Source organism: Corylus avellana, chromosome ca3 (genome assembly GCF_901000735.1).
Source record: "Corylus avellana chromosome ca3, CavTom2PMs-1.0".
NCBI classification, from domain to species: Eukaryota; Viridiplantae; Streptophyta; class Magnoliopsida; order Fagales; family Betulaceae; genus Corylus; species Corylus avellana.
In genome coordinates this window covers 6,023,416-6,046,844 of record NC_081543.1, presented here as the reverse complement: position 1 = coordinate 6,046,844, position 23,429 = coordinate 6,023,416, and the positions used below count along the sequence as shown (strand labels likewise).

General features: G+C 36.3%; 2 protein-coding genes across 4 annotated transcripts; one reads left to right on the top strand and one right to left on the bottom strand.

The window, feature by feature from the left end:
* The first annotated feature begins 823 nt into the window (after positions 1-823).
* On the top strand, positions 824-4,468 carry LOC132176029 (UDP-glucose 6-dehydrogenase 5-like). Of its 2 annotated transcripts, none has more exons than XM_059588139.1 (2): positions 824-929; positions 2,857-4,468. In XM_059588139.1, exon 2 carries the CDS (start codon positions 2,866-2,868, stop codon positions 4,306-4,308), a length of 1,443 nt encoding a protein of 480 aa, XP_059444122.1. In that variant the 5' UTR covers positions 824-929; positions 2,857-2,865; the 3' UTR covers positions 4,309-4,468. The 2 variants fall into 2 exon arrangements, with proteins under 2 accessions (XP_059444122.1, XP_059444123.1); XM_059588140.1 differs by lacking the exon at positions 824-929 and adding an exon at positions 1,687-1,778.
* Positions 4,469-5,644: 1,176 nt separating this feature from the next.
* On the bottom strand, positions 5,645-23,047 carry LOC132176028 (pre-mRNA-splicing factor ATP-dependent RNA helicase DEAH1-like). Of its 2 annotated transcripts, none has more exons than XM_059588137.1 (28): positions 22,684-23,047; positions 21,822-21,926; positions 21,611-21,741; positions 21,248-21,460; positions 21,062-21,133; positions 20,510-20,596; positions 19,908-19,941; positions 19,698-19,752; positions 19,441-19,500; positions 19,212-19,283; positions 18,264-18,327; positions 14,630-14,709; positions 14,382-14,449; positions 14,230-14,287; positions 13,999-14,056; positions 13,837-13,905; positions 13,272-13,340; positions 12,958-13,047; positions 12,431-12,517; positions 11,845-11,960; positions 11,698-11,764; positions 9,919-10,959; positions 9,523-9,585; positions 9,012-9,135; positions 8,813-8,913; positions 7,857-7,919; positions 7,678-7,750; positions 5,645-6,127 (listed from the first exon to the last, which is right to left on the bottom strand). In XM_059588137.1, the coding sequence occupies exons 2-28, from the start codon at positions 21,919-21,921 to the stop codon at positions 6,084-6,086; spliced, it is 3,159 nt and encodes a 1,052-aa protein (XP_059444120.1). In that variant the 5' UTR covers positions 21,922-21,926; positions 22,684-23,047; the 3' UTR covers positions 5,645-6,083. The 2 variants fall into 2 exon arrangements, with proteins under 2 accessions (XP_059444120.1, XP_059444121.1); XM_059588138.1 differs by having other exon boundaries at positions 21,822-21,923.
* Between the last annotated feature and the right edge of the window lie 382 nt (positions 23,048-23,429).

The window sequence follows — 23,429 nt, the reverse complement described above, 5'->3', positions numbered from 1 at the left end:
TATATATATATATATTTTATATTTTTTTTTAATTTTATTTTATGTAGAATTTAACTGCTTTAAGAGTGCAATTAATGTAACTTTAAAGTCTTAATATCTTGAAATTTAATTCTTTGTATTTATGTTTACAGTAATTGGAGCCTTAATTAAAGAGCACTTACTAACTTTTTTGTCATATTTGTTTACCATAATTGAGGCCTTAATTAAAGACAATTGACTAACTTTTATCATAATTGAGGCTCTAATTGTTTTTTCGTTTTTTATAAAATGAAACTTAATTATACTACAGTTATTTGGGGCCTTATTTTTATTGGGACCTTAGGCAATTGCCTAATTTGCCTAAGCATTGAGCCTGACGACCACCCCACAATGAGGAGAGACTACCCATCATAGATAGAGATAGCCACCTAAGGACGAATCACGAAACTAAGATTTTTCATCTAGAGGGGCTAAAATATGAATGAGGAGTCAAACTTATTTTTTATAGGGAGCCAAACTTAACTTTTAAGCCAATATATATATTCTAAATTACGAAAACATGAATAGTTTGGAAAATGCCACCGATTAAAAATATGTCATGTTACCATGAGAGTAAAAAAAAAAAAAAAAAAAAATCCTCTCTCAAAAGACTTCTTCTTCACTTTAATTTTTCATACACTTTTTTTTTTTCTTCATAAAACCAAAATACAGTTTTTAAATCAAAGTTTTTTCACAACATAAAAAGTAAAAACCGATTCCTATCAATAACATACGTCGAAATTTTCCAAACCATTTAATAATTTTAGAACCTACAAGAAATTGCAGGGGATCATATTCCCTCTCTCTCTCTCTCTCTCTCTATATATATATATATAATTTGGTAGAATTGTAGTATACTTCACGCTTTTCCATCAACGTCTTTTGGTGCTGATTTGTGTGCATTTTCGCAGGTATCAACACGTTAACCTGCACTGCTTCCTTTAAAATCAAGCTCTCTCTAACTCTAAATGCCACTTCTTTTTTTAAAAAAAAAAAATATTCTGTGCTCATCTCGTGGCTTCCATGTCACTCAAACGCCGTTTCTACAGCACAAGCACGTTGTTTCCGTGCCTTGCAAATTCATTTTTACTCCAACCGGTAAAATTTTTGTGCGCCGTTAAATCCCCATTTCATATGCCCACGACCACGAGATGAGATGGAAATTAGCAATAACTAAAAGATTATTATGTGTAATGGGTTGATGTGTATCTTGATAATTTCTCGTAAAAATATATATTTTTCTTTTGGGTTTTCTGGTATGAGCCAACCATTTGTATTATGGTCGTTAATGGTTTAGTGAGAACATTGATATATAAAAAACTTTTGTCTGGTATGAGCCAACCATTTGTATTATGGTCGTTAATGGTTTAGTGAGAACCATTTGTATTATGGTTAATGGTTTAGTGAGAACATTGATATATAAACAACTTTTGTCTTGAAATTGAAAGTGGGTGGCGGAAATTGATCCCTTGTTTCTCACCGAGAGCTGCTCTTGGAAACGTGTTGAACGTTCCGGGGGAACATTTTAAATCTGACGACTTTGCTTTGGTTTGTGAAAGTACAAAATTAATTTAATGTGTTCGTCTTAGATTGGTTTTGGAGCAAGTATTTAAGGAGGTTTTTACTTCCTTCCTTTCATCTACTCCTCTCTCTCTCTCTCTCTCTCTCTCTCTCTCTCTCTCTCTTTCTCCATTATAGTTGCTGTTCTTGTCCTTCTTTCTGGGTCCTTGTATTGAAGTTTATAAGAAGATACAATTAAGGTATTAATTCTTACGGTTTGAGACATAATTAAGTTTGTGTGAATTATGTTTGGTTAAATGTTGTTTTATTATTCTTAGTTTTTCCTAGTGTCGCCAATCTGTGCATGCTTGCTTAAATATTTTTGCTTCTTTTGTTGATGCTTGTCTTGTGTGGTATCTTTCAATCTAAATTAGTGTCTAAAAATTACTGGGTTTTTGTTTGTTGGGACCATTGGGAGTTTTCTTCATACAGGACTTGCCTCTTCATTGCCTATATAGGACCGTTTACCATTTACCACCACAACTTTCAAACACTTTAGGGTCGCCATCACCTTAAAGTGGATTACCATTTACCATTTATCACCTCAAGTTCCTTTTTTCATATTTTTTATTTGGAAGGAATTTTTATCATTTGAGATTTTTTTTTTTTTTTTATATTATTATTATTGGTCGAATTTAACACCCTCATCTAACGGATGGGGCTCTTTAAGAAAAAACAAATGGTAATTTAAGAGGGCTGTATCCAACCACCAAGCCCTAGCTTTTTCTTTCAGTTTGTCCAGATCCATTTGTGCCTACTACTGTTACTGTTACTGTCCATTCATTAAAATTTCAGTTTTCTGGAGTTAGTAATTGTCAAATAAAGGTCATTTTCTTAGATGTCTCAGTATGGTTACCAATAGGAGTCTTTGATTGTAAGTTGTCTTATATTAAGAGTCTTACTGTTGGTTGTAAGTCTTTAAAAATGGCTTGATTGCTAATAAAAATATAAAGAGAAATTTATTTTCCAAACCCTTGGTTTCCTCTAAGAATCCTACTTAATTTATCTCGGGCTTAATATTCAGGTTCGTAACAATTATATAGAAAAATACGACCTTCTTCAGCAGGTTCCAACCCATACTCTACAATTCAATTCAATTGCTGTTGAATCAAATTAAGCGGCTTTTTGACACTTGTGATTTGTGAGGGGACCCCAATGTAAATGACTATGAATAGAAATGAGTGTAATGGTGCTCATGCTTTGTAGTGTATAAAAGTTAGCTTATGCAAAGAAGGCTTATTTTGATATATTCTATGTGACTCAAAAAAATTCTTTCAGGTTTTAAAAATGGTGAAGATTTGCTGCATTGGAGCTGGGTATGTTGGAGGTCCTACCATGGCAGTCATTGCACTCAAGTGCCCATCAATTGAAGTGGTTGTTGTTGACATCTCTGTCTCTCGTATCACGGCCTGGAACAGTGATCAGCTCCCCATTTATGAGCCAGGTCTTGAACAAATAGTGAAGCAGTGCAGGGGAAAGAACCTATTTTTCAACACTGATGTGGAAAAACATGTCTCTGAAGCAGACATAATCTTTGTCTCGGTTAACACCCCGACGAAAACTCGGGGCCTCGGAGCCGGCAAAGCTGCAGACCTGACATATTGGGAGAGTGCAGCCAGGATGATTGCTAATGTTTCAACATCAAACAAAATTGTTGTTGAGAAGTCAACTGTTCCAGTGAAAACAGCCGAGGCAATTGAAAAGATACTCGCCTTCAATAGCAAGGGCATCAACTATCAAATTCTCTCAAACCCAGAATTTCTTGCCGAAGGAACTGCTATTCAGGACCTTTTTAATCCTGACCGGGTTCTCATCGGAGGGAGAGAAACTCCTGACGGTCAAAGGGCAATTCAAGCATTAAAACATGTATATGCTCATTGGGTGCCTGAAGACAAGATCATCACAACCAACCTCTGGTCAGCAGAGCTATCCAAGTTAGCTGCCAATGCTTTTTTGGCTCAGAGAATTTCATCCGTCAATGCCATGTCAGCTCTCTGCGAGGCAACTGGGGCAGATGTTGCACAGGTTTCCGATGCCGTTGGTAAGGACACCAGAATTGGACCCAAGTTCCTTACTGCTAGTGTCGGTTTTGGAGGATCTTGCTTTCAAAAGGACATACTCAACTTGGTCTATATCTGTGAGTGCAATGGCTTGCCCGAAGTTGCCAACTACTGGAAACAAGTGATAAAGGTGAATGACCACCAAAAAAACCGGTTTGTAAACAGGGTTGTCTCTTCAATGTTCAACACAGTGTCTGGTAAAAAGATTGCCATACTAGGGTTTGCCTTCAAGAAGGATACCGGGGACACAAGGGAAACGCCGGCAATCGACGTGTGCAAAGGCCTATTGGGGGATAAAGCACGGCTGAGCATATATGACCCACAAGTCACTGAGGATCAGATACAAAGGGATCTCTCATCAAACAAGTTTGATTGGGATCACCCAGTTCATCTCCAGCCTATGAGTCCCAATACAGTGAAGCAAGTGAGCATAGCTTGGGACGCTTATGAGGCCACCAAGGAATCTCACGGAATCTGCATTCTAACTGAGTGGGATGAGTTCAAGAGCCTTGATTTCCAAAGGATCTTTGATAATATGCAGAAACCAGCATTTGTGTTTGATGGCAGAAATATTGTGGATGTTAAGAAGCTGAGGGATATAGGATTCATTGTCTACTCAATTGGGAAGCCATTGGACCCATGGCTCAAGGACATGCCTGCTGTCGCATAAGATGAATCTGCACTCATTGTTCTTTTCTTTCACCTGTTATTCCGTGTGGCATTACAATTATGTAATGGTATTTCTGTCGTTTCACTTTGGAAACCTTAGAACAGATATTTCTGTTGCTTAATTTGCTGTTTTGAAATAATAGACCAAAATTTATGTTTTATTTCTTGTTGAGTTGTCAATCTTGCGTATTATATTCATGTTGGGAAGGACTTTAACATATTAATGGTTCCAACTACCTTAGCCTGCATCATTTCCTGTTTTTATTGAAGCCCATTGGTGTATGCAATCTTGATTGCCAGGATTTCTAAAGGAAAGGAACAGAAAATGTTAGTTCCAGTTGATCAATGAACAATCTCACCAATTTCAGTAAACGATACAAAATGTGCATAATAGAGCCTGAGAGACAGCAATCAACATCGACAACTCTGCAAAAACGCAAGTAATAAGAGTGAAGGAGAAATCGCTACACATTTGGACAGAGCCTGACCACAGTTTGGCAGAAATATTGGTAGGGCAGCAAATGCTAAATTGAAAAACTAACATTACTAATTCATCAATAGTCTCACCACTTTCAGGAAACGGGCATGATACAGAATGTGCATAGTAGAGTTTAAGAGACTACACTCGGCATAAAAAACGCGACAAAAGCTCGAGTAACAACGGCGGAAAAGTCGCAACACATTTGCACAACAAACCAGAATTGGCCATTGTTTGGCTGAAAAAATTGGTAGGACAGCAAAAGCTGACTTTAACAGACCCAACTATGAGTTGGTAAAGCAACAGAGGATAAGGTTCAATTCCTTCCCTCCTTTCTTCCTAGTGGTCACGAGTTTGAACCCGCTTGTGGTAATAGTCTGTGAACCAAATACTAGTAAGAAGGGGTTTTACCAACTTGCACTTTGGTAGAGCTATGATAACGGACTCGTTTTTCCAGACAGTAGTTATAGCTCAAACCGAACATTTCACAGCGGATGGGAACCTCGATGGTCACGCCCAAGGGGAAAATTACACTGGTCGCCCATTCTCGCCTTTTTAATTAGAAAAAAAGAAAAAAAAGACCCAACTACAAGAGTCCACTATTGTTAGGCTGAGTCATGTTCAAAGGTCACTTCAAAAGATGGGACTTCAAGAAGACGCAAAATAATGTACAGCAAAACACATATCAACTCCCAAACAACACTAACAAGAGTGAAATGAAATCCACCTTGAACTAAAAACACAGATATGATAGCAATATCAATAAGTCTTCTCATACGTATGTCGAAACTTGAGCAGAATTACACCTAGGCTGCTGAAATCTGAGTTCACTTCAACAGTACCTCAAACACAAGATACAAAAAATAAAGCTAGGAAATAAGATATATTAATCTTGAATTATAGCATTACACAATGTCTTACAAGCAGCTCTTCTTAACTAAATTCTACACTGGGTTAAGTAAGCTCTACCGCAAAATCATGGGATCAATACACTGGGATTTCTTTGTAAAGAATATAATGATATAAAAAAATTGAGTATTGTACAAAGCCCCAGACCCAAATGCATGAGAGAGTGGTTAGATACTAACCAGAGGGTGGGAAGTCCGCTGAGTTCTACATTTTCAGAAAATGCAGGAATTCTAGATATACAAAATTGTAGTTACAAATCACCATTTCCTCTATTGAAGTGTCTGTGATCACCTTTAGCCCAAAAATCCATCAGATGTATATACAGTTATCATCTTCTTTGCTAAAGCATATGCAATCTCCTTTCCCAGACTTGTGGCCAGCTCCGAGTCCTACGATGCACGCCCTTCTCCACGAGGCTTTTTCTTTGTAACCGCTGTCACAAATAATATATTTTAGCAATTCTGGCAACTAAATGATATAAGAAAAGTTGTCTTGCTATATGTTTGTTGAACATTAAAATTGAAAAGGAACCACAACTTTAACACCATGCATCAAGCAGTTGTACAATTATTTAATACCATAAATCAACCTAAAACTGTAGAGATCAACATTCAAAATGATGGCCAGATATCAATCCTGTCTCGACAATGCTACAAAAGATATTTCCCAGTAAAAAAGTCTTCCTTCAATGAATCAATTCATCTAGCCTTACATAAAGTACATACATGCTTTGACAAAAATTATGCAAACTTCATTCAGATATACTACTGCTTTCTCAATAACTTGAAAAGAAAAATGCAGATTAGGTCAATAAAAAAGGAAAAGAAAAGAATGTATTTTATCCTTCATTCACACAAATATAATAATATATGCCATTATAAAGGACTCCATTGTGCCCAGGTAAATTTTGTCTTTATTATTAAGTTCTGATTATTGTTTCTTTAAACTTCAAAGTGCATTTTATTTACTTCTATTTTTCTGTTCTTAAAAAGTTCTAATTTGGTTTCAAGTACTCTCTAGTCAGTAGCTGCAGTAAAAAATCACACTTGATCCATAACCCAGTTGCAAATTTTCAATTTCAATTTTAGAAACAAAATAGGATGGAAGTTTGCATGTTAAAAATCTTAAATGATTACCAAATTATTTAGCCTTACAAGCATAATAAGGCACATAAAGTTTCAACAACTCAGGAAACTATCACTTCTCCACATGAAGGTGATCCATCTACACATTAGTATTCAGTAAAGGTGCATAGCTTAATCCCAGTCAGTGTCGTTCTTGAAGTCTATTATATTTCTTGAACAGTTAGCATAGATAAGTTTTGTCTTCCAATGACAGATAGGATAATACAAAAGTCATATGACGTCCAAACAGCTAACTAGATCCGGTGAAATGCTAAGCAAGGTTAAATCAGATAATTAATATCAATATGGATGGTTCTACACCTACAAGGAAAACTTCCATGTAAAAGCCATCAGACTAGTGGTTTTTACAAAGAAAGATTTTGGGCATGTTTGACATTCCATGGAATGTATAAAAACCATGTTTAATACTTTTTTCGGTAAGTCATTGCATTTAATTTCAATCCACTAAAAAGTTATCAATGCAGAAGAGGAGCCACCACCCATACGAAATCACCATAACAGAGATTAGAAATTATAATAATGACAATTATTAATAACAGGCATGCGGCATTGGAATTACTTTACATCTACAAGAAGGTCCAAACAGTCTGAAAAAATCTAATCATTCCAATATTTAATCACCCGGCATGCATCCATAGGCAACCTGATTTTATTCTTTTTATCCTTAACAACATCAGAATATAAGGTGGAGTAATTCAACCAAAGGTCCTCAACAATATTGGAAGCGTTGAAGATTAAAAGGGGGAGGCACTTATCCCTACTTCAGGCAGGAGACTTGTATCTAAACACGCGCACATACATGCACACAGAGAGAGAGAGAGAGAGAGAGAGAGAGTACATTCTTCAACATCCTTAAGCTGGTAATAGTGTGGGGCTATTTCCACCAACCACTCCGGCTTTAGTTCTGTTACCTGCAATTCAAAATTCTCAGTTTTACTTATGGTAGCAAAAATATATCAAACCAGCACACAGGAAAACTGACTTGAATCAAATGGTTTGAGGGAGGATAACACTTACCTGTCTCATATATTCCTTGGTCGTGAGTACCAACTCATGGTATACAACCCATCTCGGAAGGACCTAAAGGTGAAAAAGATGTAAAAGAACATAAGCACTGTGCAACATCATATCACTTGAATTTCCTCTAAAGCATACAAATCATTTTTATGAAAAGGACTTGACTGGTCGGACTGCGAACTGGCTCCAAGTCCACTCCAGTCATACCCCAGAGATCACATCAGGTTTAAAAACAGACCTTTTTGATAAGTAATTCAAATCTCATTAGAAAGTGCAGAAATGCACAAGTCTAATATAAAAAAAAGTATACAAGAGAAACCCCCTACTAATGGAAAACACATTTTATTTAACATTTCAATTTATATTGTAATATGGAAGCCCAGAAACCCAGTTGGAGAATGAAAACAAGGGCAAGGCAGTTCAACAGCTCATTACAAAGTTGAAGACAAAAATAGTACAATTAGTATAACAACCATTCTCTTTTTTTTCGATGAATTATATAACATTCTGCATCTACACATCACTGTAAGCACCAACACCATTGAGAAGAATCAAAATCTACGTGTGAATGTAATTACCAACCCTCCTACATCTCATCTTCCTTCAGATTTTGCATCCAGAATAATCGATATTTTTAAATGAGAAACAGGCCAAACTGGAATTACTCCAACTTTCAGACTAACAACAAACCTTATTTGAAACCTCTAACAAAAATCACCTTTTCCCCTTTATTATCCTGATGTCTGTAAACCCTTGTAACAATCTAATTTTTTAAATCAACATCCTCCAACCATATATCACCTGATTAGACTATATAGAATAAGCATATACTTCTAACAGAATTATAGATGTAATGCAAGCATCTCATTGACCACATAAATGCACTTCACACTAGGCAATCATAAGCTCTCCCACCATAAACATCATCAATTATTAATGAAGCACAAATAGCTTACCTGTGACAGCCCTGAGCTAGGGTGTATGTGAACAGTCTGTGGATGTTTTACTGTCCGATAAGATCCATTCTTTTGCAGCCTTGCAGAGTGTGGGAAAAAACCTGAAAGGAGAAATATAGAATTAATTTCAACAATGAATACAAAAGAGAATCATTTTTACTTCCTAATCATTGCAAGCAAAGTGTAACCATAGATGTACCAGATGTTATAGCTTTTTTTATAGCGTCTAATTCATTGGGTTCTGAGGTTAGTTCAATTTCAACCCTTTCCAAGAGCCCTTCAAGCTGATCTCGCACATCCCTTGCACGCTTCATACTCCTAACCTGCAAACAATGAAATTGAAATTACGAAGAACATTAAGAGCACTCTTGAGCAAAAGAAAACAACCACACAATTAATTATGATTTAAGCCTGGATAAGAATGTGAATAAGGTATGCAGTCAACATAATCCTATAATTGATAACCACAAAAACTAAGATAACAGAGAGCTAAGTTTGCAATCTTCACCAAACACATCAATCGTAAACAAACAAAAATAAATAACAAAACTAAAATTTGAGCTCAACATTAAAAGAGTAGGGGAGAAAAGGAGCTTGTATTTCTCAAGGCCTTCGCACCTGGTGGCATGTATGCAGCCAATAGATTTTATGAATATCAGCACTACTAAGATAAATACAACCAAAAAAAGGAATTGTTGTTCAAACCATACCTGTATATAATTTTCATAACACCATTGTGTTGAGTAATTTGTCTCCTTCCATGAACTGTAGACCTGAATAAAAAAATAACAAATAGGTCAATCACCATACTCCAAGATGGCAACTCATTATTAGGCTCATAAAATATAATACAGTACTACAACAAATCTATTCTTTAGATTACTACTGAAAATTCAGCCAGAACAGCTTATTGTGTACATCACTACAATGAACATTACTATCTGTCCGCACCTGGAAATCCATTTGTCTTATAATTTCAAAGATCTCAAGCAAAAGAAACTTATACAATTCAAATCACTGAACATGTCTATCATGTCAGTGAAAATGTAGAGCTGTATAAGCTCTGTGCACAAAAGAACACCAAGAAAAAACCATTATTAACGAACCTTTAGCAATGCAATGTGGTCCCCAACATTTCCAGTATGAAAATTCAGCCGCGCATTGTCGGCATGAACTTGTTTATCCTTAGGACGGTAGAATATTGAGTTTCCAACAGAAAGCATAGCTGCAATGGAAATGATCTCATCGGAGCACTTGAACTTATCAGAAGCCACTATCATTTTAGATAGCATGGGATCAAGGGGGAACTCTGCCATCCGTCTACCCACTTTAGTCAACTCACCTAGTTTATTTAATGCACTCAGTGCAAAGAGTAGTTCCAGGGCTTTTAATAATGCTTCAGATGGCGGTGGGTCCATAAAATCAAAATTTAACAAGTCATGGATACCAAGGCTCTTGAGTGTAAGGACAACATTTGCAAGGTTCGTCCTTTGTATTTCTGGCACTGTATTATCTTCCAAATCGTTGTAATAATTGTAGGCAGTATATAATCGGAAGCATTTTCCAGGACCTGTTCGTCCAGATCGACCTGCCCTCTGATTAGCTGATGCTTTGGAAATAGGAGCAACCAGCAACGACTCCATCCCAGTCCTTGGATTATAGGATTTCATTTTACAGAAGCCTGGATCAATTACGTATTTGATTCCATCAATAGTCAAGGAGGTTTCAGCTATATTTGTTGCCAGAACGACCTTCCGTGCTCCTTCAGGAGTGGGTTCAAATATTTTTGCTTGGAGCTCAGTCGGTAGGTTTGCATATATGGGACAGATAATCAGCTCAGCAATCTTTGTCCCTAGGCCCCTTGTCCTGTGCTTTAAAATTTCTTCCGCTGTTTCAATCTCTTCTTGACCAGTGAAGAAAACCAATACATCTCCAGCTTCTTGTGTCACATGAATTTGGAGAACAGTAACTATGGCCGCATCCAAGTAATCAGCTTCTGGAGCTTTGGTGTAGTGTATTTCAACAGGATATCGCCTCCCTGGAATCTTAAAGATTGGAGCTGAATCAAAATAATCACTAAATTTCTCTGCATCAAGTGTTGCACTGGAGATGAGCAACTTAAGGTCAGGACGAAATCGAGAAATATCCTGTTATATACAAGAGCACAAGTAGTTAGAATGTAAACAAAAGGACAATAAATACCAGATTGAGTCCTAATCGAAAGGTATTTGACAATTTCAAATGAAACAAAACACCTCCAGTACATCTTACTGATATGAGAATGGGTGATCTTATGGGTTCCATATTAAAGCAGTCTCCAAATCTAAAACCATCAGATGGCATGAATAAATATAGTTTTTATAAGTAATCACAATTTATTAAATTTATTAAAATGTGCCTAGCTAGAAAAAGAAAAAAGATTGAAAAAAAAAAAAAAAAAACATGATAGCTAGAAATATTTAAATCAAAGGCAGATGTCCAATGGTAAAGAGTCTTGAAGAAAAAATACTTTAATTCCTCAACTGTCCATTCAGGGTCCTCAAAACTCCAATAATTTATTTCCCTCATAAGGCAGGACGAAAATATATATTTTTTTATATATCATGTTTAAATAAAAGAAAAAGGTGTTTCACAAATCACTTAACACATCATCAACTATTTAAAGGGATCAAACAACTGAAACTTCAACCCACCAGGTTATTATACCAATAGGAGATAAATCAGGTTGGATTCACCAAAACATTAACAAACCCACAGACACCTAACTGCAGGAATGCTAACTTATAATATGAAAAATGACCCCACGGTCCACCAACTAATGCACTTATATTGAAAAAGGAAAACCACAAAATAGAAACTGTTTTAATTTAAAGGTTTCTGCTTACCTTGACTAATCCAAATAGAATATCAGTTGAGAGAGTTCTTTCGTGGGCCTCATCCACCATCACCACACTGAAAATTTTGCAGACACTAAGTGAACCAGCGCAAGAAATCCAACTAAACCATAAATCTGACTCTAAAAAACATCTCACCTGTAGCTTGCCAGATCTGGCTCACCAAGGAATTCTCTCAACAACATCCCATCTGTCATATATTTAAGAACAGTCTTTTCTGAAGTGCAATCTTCAAAACGGATGGAATAGCCAACCTACAGATGAAATAAATCATTACTGTTGGCCTTCGACAGAAGAAAATTATACAGTTTGCAAAATCCAAATACAAAGGAAATCAGATTACATCAACCATAATGTCTATTGCAACATTTTAGCATAAATAAGAAACAGAAAGAACATCTCTAAAAAGATCATAAAATGGGAATAACAGTAATATTTCAATCCCAAGAAGTTTGATAAATTGATACAAAAGATGCAAAATTTCCAAGACATAAAATGCCAATCCTTCCATATCTGGTTGCTCTATGTCAGAAACATCCGTATAGCAGCCAATCCCATATCAGAATCAAGATGTGCAAAGAGGTACCACACATTCCATTAAATGAAAAGGCACACATACAGTAACAAAAATATTCATTATATTGACAAAACTAACCAGTGCTAAAAACGGAATAACGGCAAGCTATCTAAAACAAACCAGAGTACAGCATCGAAGGCAGCATACCTCATGGCCAAGTTTGACACCCATTTCTTGAGAAACTCGGGCAGCAACACTCATGGCAGCGACCCTTCGTGGCTGTGTACATCCAATCTGTAAAGGACAAAATCACAATTAAAGCCTAAACTGACTTCCATATTTTCAACTAACCAAACCTTCTCCCTTGAACACAGGATTCTTCTAGATTTAGTATGCATAGGCAACCAGGGGGAGTAATTATGATTTAAGTCAGGATGTTGCAGATCATAGGACAAGAACGTTTTATTACAGAAATCCTAACTAAATATCTTGTTTCCCATTGATATTTATGGGGTTCAAATTGGCAAATATTATAAGAAATAGAATTATATTCTGTGGGTGGGATGCATGTGTGTGTCTTATGCGCATATAAAATGGGCTTGGTAACATTGCCTCCAACTATCCATCCAAATCTTTCACAAGAAGGTGACAGCAATTAGTATTGAGGAAAAAACAAGAGGATTTTCTTTCGTATCTGCCATAACAAACATGTTATAAGCCTAAAAGAAACACACCTTTCCACGCTTTGTATATCCAGCTTCATGAAGATATTGGGGTATCTGTGTAGTCTTCCCGGAACCCGTTTCACCAACAATGACAAGAACCTACAAAAAAAAAGAGAATCAACATCATGAGAAACAAGTTTACACCTTGAATAACATCCAGGTTACATATTTCATATTTGGGTTTGTGTGTGTCTATGCAAACACATAATACAACATGAAAATTCTCAATAGTTAGTGCAGAATATAAATATAAGTGCAAAAAAGTTCATTAGCAACATGTTTGAAAAAATTCATTACTAGATGTAACCAGGAGAAATAGAAACCTGGTGATCATCAACAGCTTTGAGCAATTCATCCCGATAAGGAAATATAGGTAATGTTTTTCTGTCCTCCTGAATTAACAGAAAGACAAACCATAAGTAAAATGCATAGCAAAAACTTCTCACATTAATGTCATTCAAAGATAAATAAATACATCTCCAACAGACATCTAGACATAGTATTAATGCCACTCAATTTTCAGAAACTTCGAAGATATATGTGCCTTTTTTTTTAAGTGATAAACTTTCTAACTTATCATAAAACAAGAATTTTGCTGTCTTTCCATGTTGTTTGGGCAACTAGAGTAAATTAAACTTCCACAATCTTCTGAAACTTTCACAATGATATTTTGTTTAATTAATATTCTATTCAGTCTCTTCAGGAATGTCTCATTATTTTAAATATTCTTCCTTCTAACTTACCTCAGAAGCATTTGTGTCTTTCCCTATATAATATCTATTGCCCAAGCTTGCAACATGCTTAAAATAGTATATTTCAATCCTGATAATTCGAGGGGGAAGTATATGAAACCTCCTGCAAAAATAAAATTGACTATGGAATGCAAACCTGAAGCTTCTCCAAAGCTGATTTTGCCATAGACTTCTCAAGCAACTCAGTGGACTCTTCATCAACAATCTGTGAAAAAAGAAAGTGAGATGCAGATAAAATTTTTACCACAAAATCAGAGAGGAACTGTCATGCTATAATAAATGAAGTTAAAAGATATACATTGTCACCATCCATAACCGATGCTTTGATAAAATCAATCTGATCCTCAAACACAAACCTGAACATGAAAAGAAACAACAGGTGCAAATCATATGCATGCTCATTTAAACACAGAAGGAAACTATGACAAAATATCAAAAAGCAATCTGAGATATCAGTAAAAATCCAACCAACATGTAAAGAAGATTAATCAAAAAGATGTAATAGAGTGGAGAGACTGAATAAACATACTGATAGTCATCAGATATTTGCTTTTTATTTTTTGAACCATATTTCAACGTTGCCTTCCCTGCAAGATGATGACTTTAGAATTAGAATACTGAACAAAGAAGAATTTTGATTAAAAGATAAATTTAAATAAAGCAATTTCAACAACAGCTTACCAATTTGATGCTCCTCCCAAGCCTCTTGTTCTGCAAAAGGATTCATTTTTTCCGCAGCAGTTGGATCCCTATAAGGCACAATACGTTTTAAAAAGTTAACAAGACAGAGCATGAAGTATTTCCAGAAAATAGATTCATATACCAGTTGTGCCAGAGGAAATGCGGATAGTATGCATGTGTGTGTGTGTGCGCGATGTATGTGGTGATTGTAAACATCTCTGCCTCCTTCCTTTCCAGTGTAAACTCACCTGTAACGCTGCAAAGCCACGGAAAATCTCTTTTCCTGATTAACACCACCGTCCTGATCATAGGCTTCAGGCATCCTGTACTGCACTCTCAAAGAATGAAGAAGTATAGCACATAATTAGTTAATGACACCAACATATAATAAGAACAAGAAACACATATAGGCAGAAGATACGACAGAATGCATTCACTCATTGTTTCATATTTTTCATGGAGTTCATTTGCACCAGGAGGATAATATATTTAGAAAACTCTTCTAGGAGCAGGTCACCTTAGCATACTAGTAATATATATCATGGTAATATCAAGAAAAGAAAAAACAAACTCACTATTTAAATGTAATTTTCTAACACCTCATAAAAGTATACTTGTAACCTACATATCAGGCAAATATCTTTGATGGAACAAATTTATCTTATTCAACCATCTTTTACCCACTGCAGTCAACTCTCTTTTTCAGCCTATGCATTGGATTTTGTATTAACCTATACCGAGAATCAAAATATTAAAACATAGAACATCTTCATTAGAAATAAATGACCATTAGAAATAAATGACCATATGATCTTGTGAAATCTATAGTTCTTTTACAGAAGTTTATTATATATGATTGGTGTTGAGGTTGAACAGCAATATCATTTGCTTAATACATGGTAATTGTAAATAAACTCAAGAATAAACCAATGTGACCTTTTACAAGCATAAAGGCACATGCCATGTGCTTGCATTAGTATGTATATATATTCATGTTTACAGACTTGCTAACAATCATAAATACAAAGAGAAACTGATACTTCCCAAAACATCAAAAAAAACTAACAGAAGTATGGAGGAAAATATCTAATACTAAGAGATTTAAAAATGAATGCAAGCTTTAAAAAACTCCCATCCAGGTATGAGACATTGAACTCAGAAAAAATAGTCTCAGTCAGAATAAATAGTTCAACATTATCTGACTGCTTTAGTAGCCTATCTTGCTTAGGAGTTATGATAAAATGCATCTTGTTGATAAACTTTGTGTTTATCTTAAAGTGAGCAATCTCCTCTATAAATAATAAATGAAAATGTGTGTATAGAACATGAAATTAGCCCACTTATTTTCTCAACATGGTATCAAAGCCTTCTTCAAAGAAAATAAATAAATTGTCTTTTTTGCCCTCATCCACCCCACCTCAATTCCTCTTCACATATCCTCACAGACACACCTCTTTTCCTCTTCTTTTTCCCACTCTTTTGTTCTTTTTGATAAAGTCAGTTCACAGAGTTTTCTTTTTATATAAATAATTTGTTTCAATGAACACACACTTCCTTTCTATGAGTTGACGAAATAATCGAAACATCATTAAAAGGCGCAAAAGGCACACTCAGGTTTATAGGAAGTATAGAAGAGGAACGCCTAACTAGAAAGAAAAAATAAAAAATAAAGGTAAAAAAAATCATGAAAATAAAGCAAGGAAAGTCTAAAGCAGCTGCCAAGTGGAAAGTGTATTGAAAAAGAACTTTAAATCCACCATCGTTCTCTCATAATCTTCAAAACTCCTATCATTTCTTTCCCTCCAAATACACCAAAAAAAACATGACAGAATCATCTTCCACACTGTTGTACTCTAGGGATTGCCACTCCACCCTCTCCAACAAGCAAACAAATCAACCACTCCATAAGGCACTAGCAATCTCATTGTCGAAAAAGATGATCCACAGACTCTCCACATCTCTTACACACACAACACCAGTCCACCACAATGACATGCCGCTTTCTAAGGTTATCCATGGTGAGAATTTTCCCTAAGACAACCGACTAAGCAAAGAACGCCACTCTCAGGGGGACCTTATTTTGCCAGATACACTTTCAAGGGAAAGGAGTACCATCATGGGGGACAAGGACGTTATAGAACGATCTAACATCGAACAACCCCCTCTTTGAAGGGACCCAACAAAGCTTCTCTTCACCTCCCTGACCTGTTCTAGAGGAATACAATAAATTGAAGAACGAAGCAAAGACTTCCACCTCCCAATTATGAGCCGCTCTAATAAAAGCTTACCTTCCATCGATGGAGCCACTAGAAACCTCCAAAATAATATGCTACTGAGGCATCCTTGACGTGACCTATACTATACAAAACTGGAAAAAGCTTCATTGAGGGCTTGATTTCCACACCACTTGTCATTCCAAAATTTGATCTTAGAGTCATCTCCCACCTCAAATGATATGTACTCTCCAACTTGGGGGGGGAGTGTTAGAATAAATAGTTTAATCTTTTTCTTTTTTTTTTCGAAAAAGAGAGAGGGAAACCAGTTGTAGCTATTCTACCTGGGCATGACCGCTAGTAGCACCAGCTTGCTAGGAGCCAAACAAGAGGGGGTAGGACAGAAGGAACCGCAGGTATTCCCTCAAGTCCAATTGAACTATAGCCTAACCAAGCCCCATTTGGGGCATCGGTGGGATTCAAGGCAATTAATATTAATATGATTAAGGATTCTCATTTCGGGAATCGAACTCTTACCCTAGTACACACCCAACTACTTTGGGGATTTCCTTGAGGCCACTGAACCACCACCACTGATGGTAAGTAGTTTAATCTTATTTGACGCTTTTAGTAGCCTATCTTGTTTAGAAATTATGATAGACTGTGTCTATCTTTAAAGTGTAATCTCCTTTATAAATAATAAATGAAAGTATGGGTATAGAACATGAAAATTAGCCCACTTATTTTCTCAACAATTATATAAAAAATAAATAAATAAAAAATTATAACATGGACGCAATTAACTGCATTTGCTTTTTCCTTCTATAATGTTTATTCCATTGATGAACAAAAAGAAATTGATGTAGCCACATTGGAATTATAATGACTATCTGGAGGGCCCAGATATACTCAGATTAAGGATGAAGACTTGCAGACCTATTTTACATCATTTTCTGCAATTCCCAAGAAACAAGGCGAAAAAACCCTCCTGCCATGCGACCAAATTTTAAGCCCAAACAGGTTATGATCTGAACAGAGAGAAAAGAGGAAATATGCATTTCTAGAAAGCTTTTCTCTTTCAAACACCTTCCCTAGACTCTCTAGCAATAGAAATGTACCCCTTATCACAAAACCCTAAAGTTGTTCAGGCTCCTAATATCCGTCAATTTGTTTTAGAAATGTATCAAGCAGGAAATTGCCAATACTGGGGGAAGTTAGAAAATTAAAAGGCCTACTCAGAACCATTCTGTTCTGAGGATAATAACCTCCCTGGAAATATTCAAATAAGGAACATCAGGAATGGGAATACAATATTTAATGGCTCAGAGTTTCTGCAATGCCTAGAGCTAAAAGAGTAACCATTTAGGTCCTATTTATGGTCATCTAGGTTCTAATTGTCAAACAATCATCTTTTCAAAAGATCCTGAAGTGAATGAGAGGCAGAAAAATACTTATGGTTTGACATTGATCCACAATTCCTCTACTTTAACTATTTGCAACATTTGGAAAAATGTCACCTGCTAACAGTTAGTATTCAAAGTAGCTATAAAAGCAATTGTTTTATCATAAGTAGCTACAAAAGCAATTAACATAACAATAAACAATTAAGCTGAAGAATGAATGAATTTAATGGACCTGCCAACAATGCCTTAATGGAATTGTTGATTACCTCACTTGTATTGTCAGCATCCTCTGACCGCTTCTTCACAAGCTCGTATATTTCCTTCTTGTACCTAGAGAAATATAAAATCCACAAAATTTTTTCATCAACCCAGTTTCCAGAAATTATGTGGGTAAAACATTGCTTCAGAGCCTAATGACAGGGATTTTGAGCTTCAAACTATCACTTTGCTCCAATTGAAATTATGAAGTTACATAGCTCTTCCGCATACAAGATGTACAAGTACAAAAGCTTATCTCACGTGGATACTCAGAAAACAGGGTAATTATAGTTAATTGTCAAAGACATGGTTCAACAAAATGTACCACATGTATCAAATTACAACAAAAAGGGGAATTCCTCAAGTCGTTCACCATCTTTCTGCATTCAACCATGGTAGTCATTCGAGAGTGCTCAGAAGAACTAAGCAATGACAATGTCTGGAATCAGAGACCAACAATTTGAAATTTTATTTGAATAATATGATCAGTGTAAATTTTTCCTTTTTTACAAAATAACAGGGAGAAGAAAATAAAAAGATGTGGAACAGGTGCTTATCAAATTATGGAATAACTTCTTCAGACTAAACCAAAGTCGATGAGGTAAACTTTATTACATCAAAACCCATTTCACAAGAGTACCAAGTGCATTTCTTTTCTTCTTTTTTTTTGGGGGGGGGGGGCATGCAAGTTAATATAACATCACATCATAAAGTTCCAACATCCAGCACAGATATACTCTTCAAAAAATTAAAAAGTATATACCAACCAATTGCATCAGACACATACCGGTTTGACATTCTACTTAAAGGATAAATAGTTAAATGAAAAAATGAATAGCTCATAAACTCAGAATATGCAGAAGTAAATGATTAGTACAGAAAATATGCATAGCAGTAAGAGACAAATTACATTACTAATCCAAAAAATAAAAAATAAAAATTGAGAGACAAATTACCTTAACTCGCGATTTTCCGCTTCAGTAAGCTTCACGCCATCAAATAGATATTGCTCATCTTCTATATCATCTCTGACATGGAGCCAAATAATCAGAAATTATTAAGAAAACTCACCTATAACTATTGCCATTATTCTTCTTCTTTGTTCCCAGTGGGAAAATCATTGAAAAGCAGAAGCTGCAGCACACAGCTGAACTAAAGTTAGAGCAACATATAAATCCAGCATACCTTAACTCCTCCAGTTTCTTCTGTTCTCTTTTCTTCAAATATTCTTGTCTTGAAACTTTTCTGAACCAGGGGCAAGAAAAAGATGATTAGTTTTATTGCTATCAAGCAGATAAAATAGGAATACCAAATGGTGCAACAGATAGAATATACATAAGATCCGTCACTGGATTTTAGTACTTCTGAATATAAGTAAGGTAAAATGGGAATGATAATACACACATCAGGAACCAAATCAAATGATACATATAATGACTAACCTTAAGGTTTCAAGGCCATTTTGCTCCAAAGCATCAGATCTCCTCATTGCCTCTTCTGTTATACAATAAAATAAATCAAACTGAGCGTACCAGGGCTTTGCAATATTTGATTGAATACACATGCACACATATAAATATGTGTGTCTGCAACTATGAACCTATTTATGGATTGAAAAGTTAATAATCATGCAGAGCTCTCAAATGCTATACCTTCCTCCCTTCGTGATAACTTTGGTTCTGTTAACTGTTAAGAAATTAGAAAGAAAAAAACAAAAACAAAAAAAGCAATATCAGTAACATCAAAATTAACAAATAAAGCATTTTGTAAGAGATTATACGGGCGTCATGTATGTACATATGTATGATGAATATGTACATGCATAAATTTTGTTTAATTTATATGTACCTACATGCATGCAGGTGCTGTGAAATCCAAATCTGGGGACCATTTCCATACTGCAGATATGAACTGATCCAGGCCCAGCCCATATCCAAATATATGGCGCATGTGTGAAGTCCAAAAGAAACCACAGTTTTCAGGTATTCTATATTTCTTAAAGGACTGTGTGTCATATCCTATGTTACATGGACAAGACAGATTGATTTGCTTCTGATGGCAAGCTCAGGCATGCAGCTACCACTTAGCTGCATTTGTATGCACATGGGTATCAATCAATGATTTACAGATGCATTGGTAGCATAAACCATGATGCTTTGGACCGACAAGACATAACTCAAAAAGGTCCAAGCATATCATTTGACAACAGCTAAAAGTAACAGATCAAATTAAAAATTTTGATGTAATTGTGTACCTTCCGCGTCCCTGCTGCATCCCGTTCCCTTATATTTAGCTCCAATTGCTCCCTCTCTCTTTGGTCACGCAACCTTTCTTCTTCTGACTGCACAACAGTAGAAACACAGGCCATAATTTAAATTTGGGACAGTGGAAACAAGGATGCTTTTCCTCAATAAAATTGATGTTTAGAAAAACATGGGTACAAACTTTAATGAGGTACACAATAGTATAATCAACGAAACCATGTATGTATTCAAGAAATCATATTAAAGATCAGATATTGTTGAACATGTCAGCATCCAGTCGCACCAAAAGGTTTATACTATTATATAGCAAGCTGACAAAATCAATAAATGAGAACACCAGCTAAAAGCTTAAAAGTATTAAAGAAGTGAATCAATTGATGAAGCCCATATGCGTGGTTGGTCTTGTCCATTATAAATTATCCGAAAAAAATGAAACAAGTATTCTCCATTATAACTCAGCCTTCTACTGTCAGTGAACTGCAGTGTAACAAAGGCAAGACATGTAGAAATAAAAGCATCCACATTTAAGGATAACAAAATACCTCTGAACCATCATCTTCATCACCAGAAGTTCGTCTTTTAACCTGTCTCTCTGCTGCCCCTCGTGGAATTACCTACAGCATTGCATTAAGGCAAAGCAAGAGTAATGTGTCATTAGGATAAGCATTCTCAGTATTTTCCAAAAGGAAACAAAAAAAAAAAAACCTACCAGTTAGGTATAGACATACCTCATCATCTTCATCTTCTTGACTTTCAATCTTCTTCCTGAAACGTTTTTTATGGGAATCTACTTTTCTGGTTTCAGAAGCATCTGCAACGGAAGACCTATGATCAACATTTCCCCCAACATCATTGTCTTCATCATCATCAGCATCCAAAATTGCATAAGTCTTCTGCCTCCTTGCCAACATAGCAGCTTCCCTCTCTTGTTTTTGATAATGCTGTTACAGATAACAAGTAGAGTGAGAAGAGCAACAAATATTAGATGCATGTGTGAAGAATGAAAAATTAACACAGGAAAGAAAAATTAGCAGCTGGTTGTAAAACCTGTAAGTCTGTGCATTCCCGAAATCTCAAATAAGAAAACTCACATTCTCACCAGATGCTTTACGAGGCACTCTACTTAAGATTTCTGCAGCAAATGCACGGGTTTCACTTGATGAAGACAAACCAAATTCCACCAGCTTGCCCTCCACATCAGCTGGTGACGTTGCTTGCTTAGCTGCAACAAAAGCAACATCCCCATTAGATAGAGTGCTAACCACAATCGTGTAAGTGCTTTCAAAGGTGAATTGTACTTACCCAGTCCGATAATATACTGAACGACTGTGGGTTGAGAATATCCCAGCAGCGACATCAGCTTATCAGATACCCATGTCTTCAAATTATTTTCACTCCCCATTTCTACTGCAATGAATAAGCAACCAAATCAGATCAATGGTTCCAGCTTTTAAAACGGTTACAAAATAAAAGTACCAAAAATCATCAAAATCAAATTTCGTTGCCGAGAAAACGGCCAGAAATGTAAAAGAAACTTAAAGTTTTGATTGCTCGTGTCCTATCTGCTTCCTGAAATATTTTGAATTAAAATTGATTCTATACGGACCTGAGAAAAATAAAACCTTCACTCTTCAGCTGAGCTACGGCAGTAATGAATGTGAATCTCACGTCAATTTCAGAAACCAGCACACAAAAAAGGTTATCAGTAAATTTTCTTTTCTCTATCCTCATTTTTCTCAGCAACCAAACGTCAATTAAAAAATTCTAGCTACTTCAACTATTCCATGCAACCACCAAACAGATTCACAGAAAGTAAAATTCGAAGTTCAATAGTCCGAGCAATGAAACACAAAGTTGGTGAAATTAACCAGAAAGCCGTTACTAAATACTAGGATTTGTAATGCAAGTGTCTTTAGGCTATTCATCGAATAACAATTTCAATCAATTGCTATAAGCAATCTGTGGAGGACAGACCCCTCGAAGTGGTTATATATTTTATTTCTCTATTTTCCTTTTGATTTTCTCTGATTTTAGTTGATTACCATCTGGTATCAGAGCAGTGCTTTCTTGGGAGGTTTCGATGTGCAGTGTAGTGTAACGGTGGAGGATTGCAGTGCCGTGCGTGGTGCTGGTGTGTGGCAGTGGGATATTTCTCAGCCGTTACCTGTAGCGCTGCCTGTGGTGGTTGGGTTGCTCAGACTGAATGTTGGCTGCCGTCGACGTGTGCAGTGGGAGATCGGCGCTACTCCGGTGGGTGCTGGTGACGATCTGGCGGCGTTCTATCCGGTAGCGGCGGTCTGGTAGCGATAGTGTGACGCTGTGCGAAGAAGCCGTGCGTGGTGAGGCTGTTTCTGGTGTCACTGTGATACCGGCGGTGGGTCTGGCGTGGTGCTTCGATGCTGGGAGGGTTGGATTGTTTTTTATTGGGGTAGAGGTGGTGTTTGGTTTCTCCACTAGTGGGAGTCCTATTTCAGGGATAACTATACGGCGGACAGTTGTAGTCCCAGCGTCCGCCCAATCCAACGTGGCCTTGTGCCACGTCTGGACCTTTAAAAAAAAAAGTTTTAAAATTTTAGGAGAAATTAGGGATGAAAAAAGCTTCTCTCTCTCTCTCTCTTCCTCAATTTCAGACAAGACTCTCTCTCTTTCCCCTTCCCTCTTCCCTCTTCCCTTTCCCCTCACTTACGGCCGGCCACCGGAGATCATTAACGCCGAGCACCGCTGACGACGATACACCCACTTCTCCGGCGAAGAGCTACCCATCATCAAAATTCCCAAATCTCAAAACCCCAACGCACTGAAAAAATCCATCTCCCGCGGTGTACTAAGAAGCTTCAGACGTAGTCGTCTACCTCAAAAAGTCAAAATAACATATCCTACAACTGTTTGAATTTGCAACTTAAAATTAGT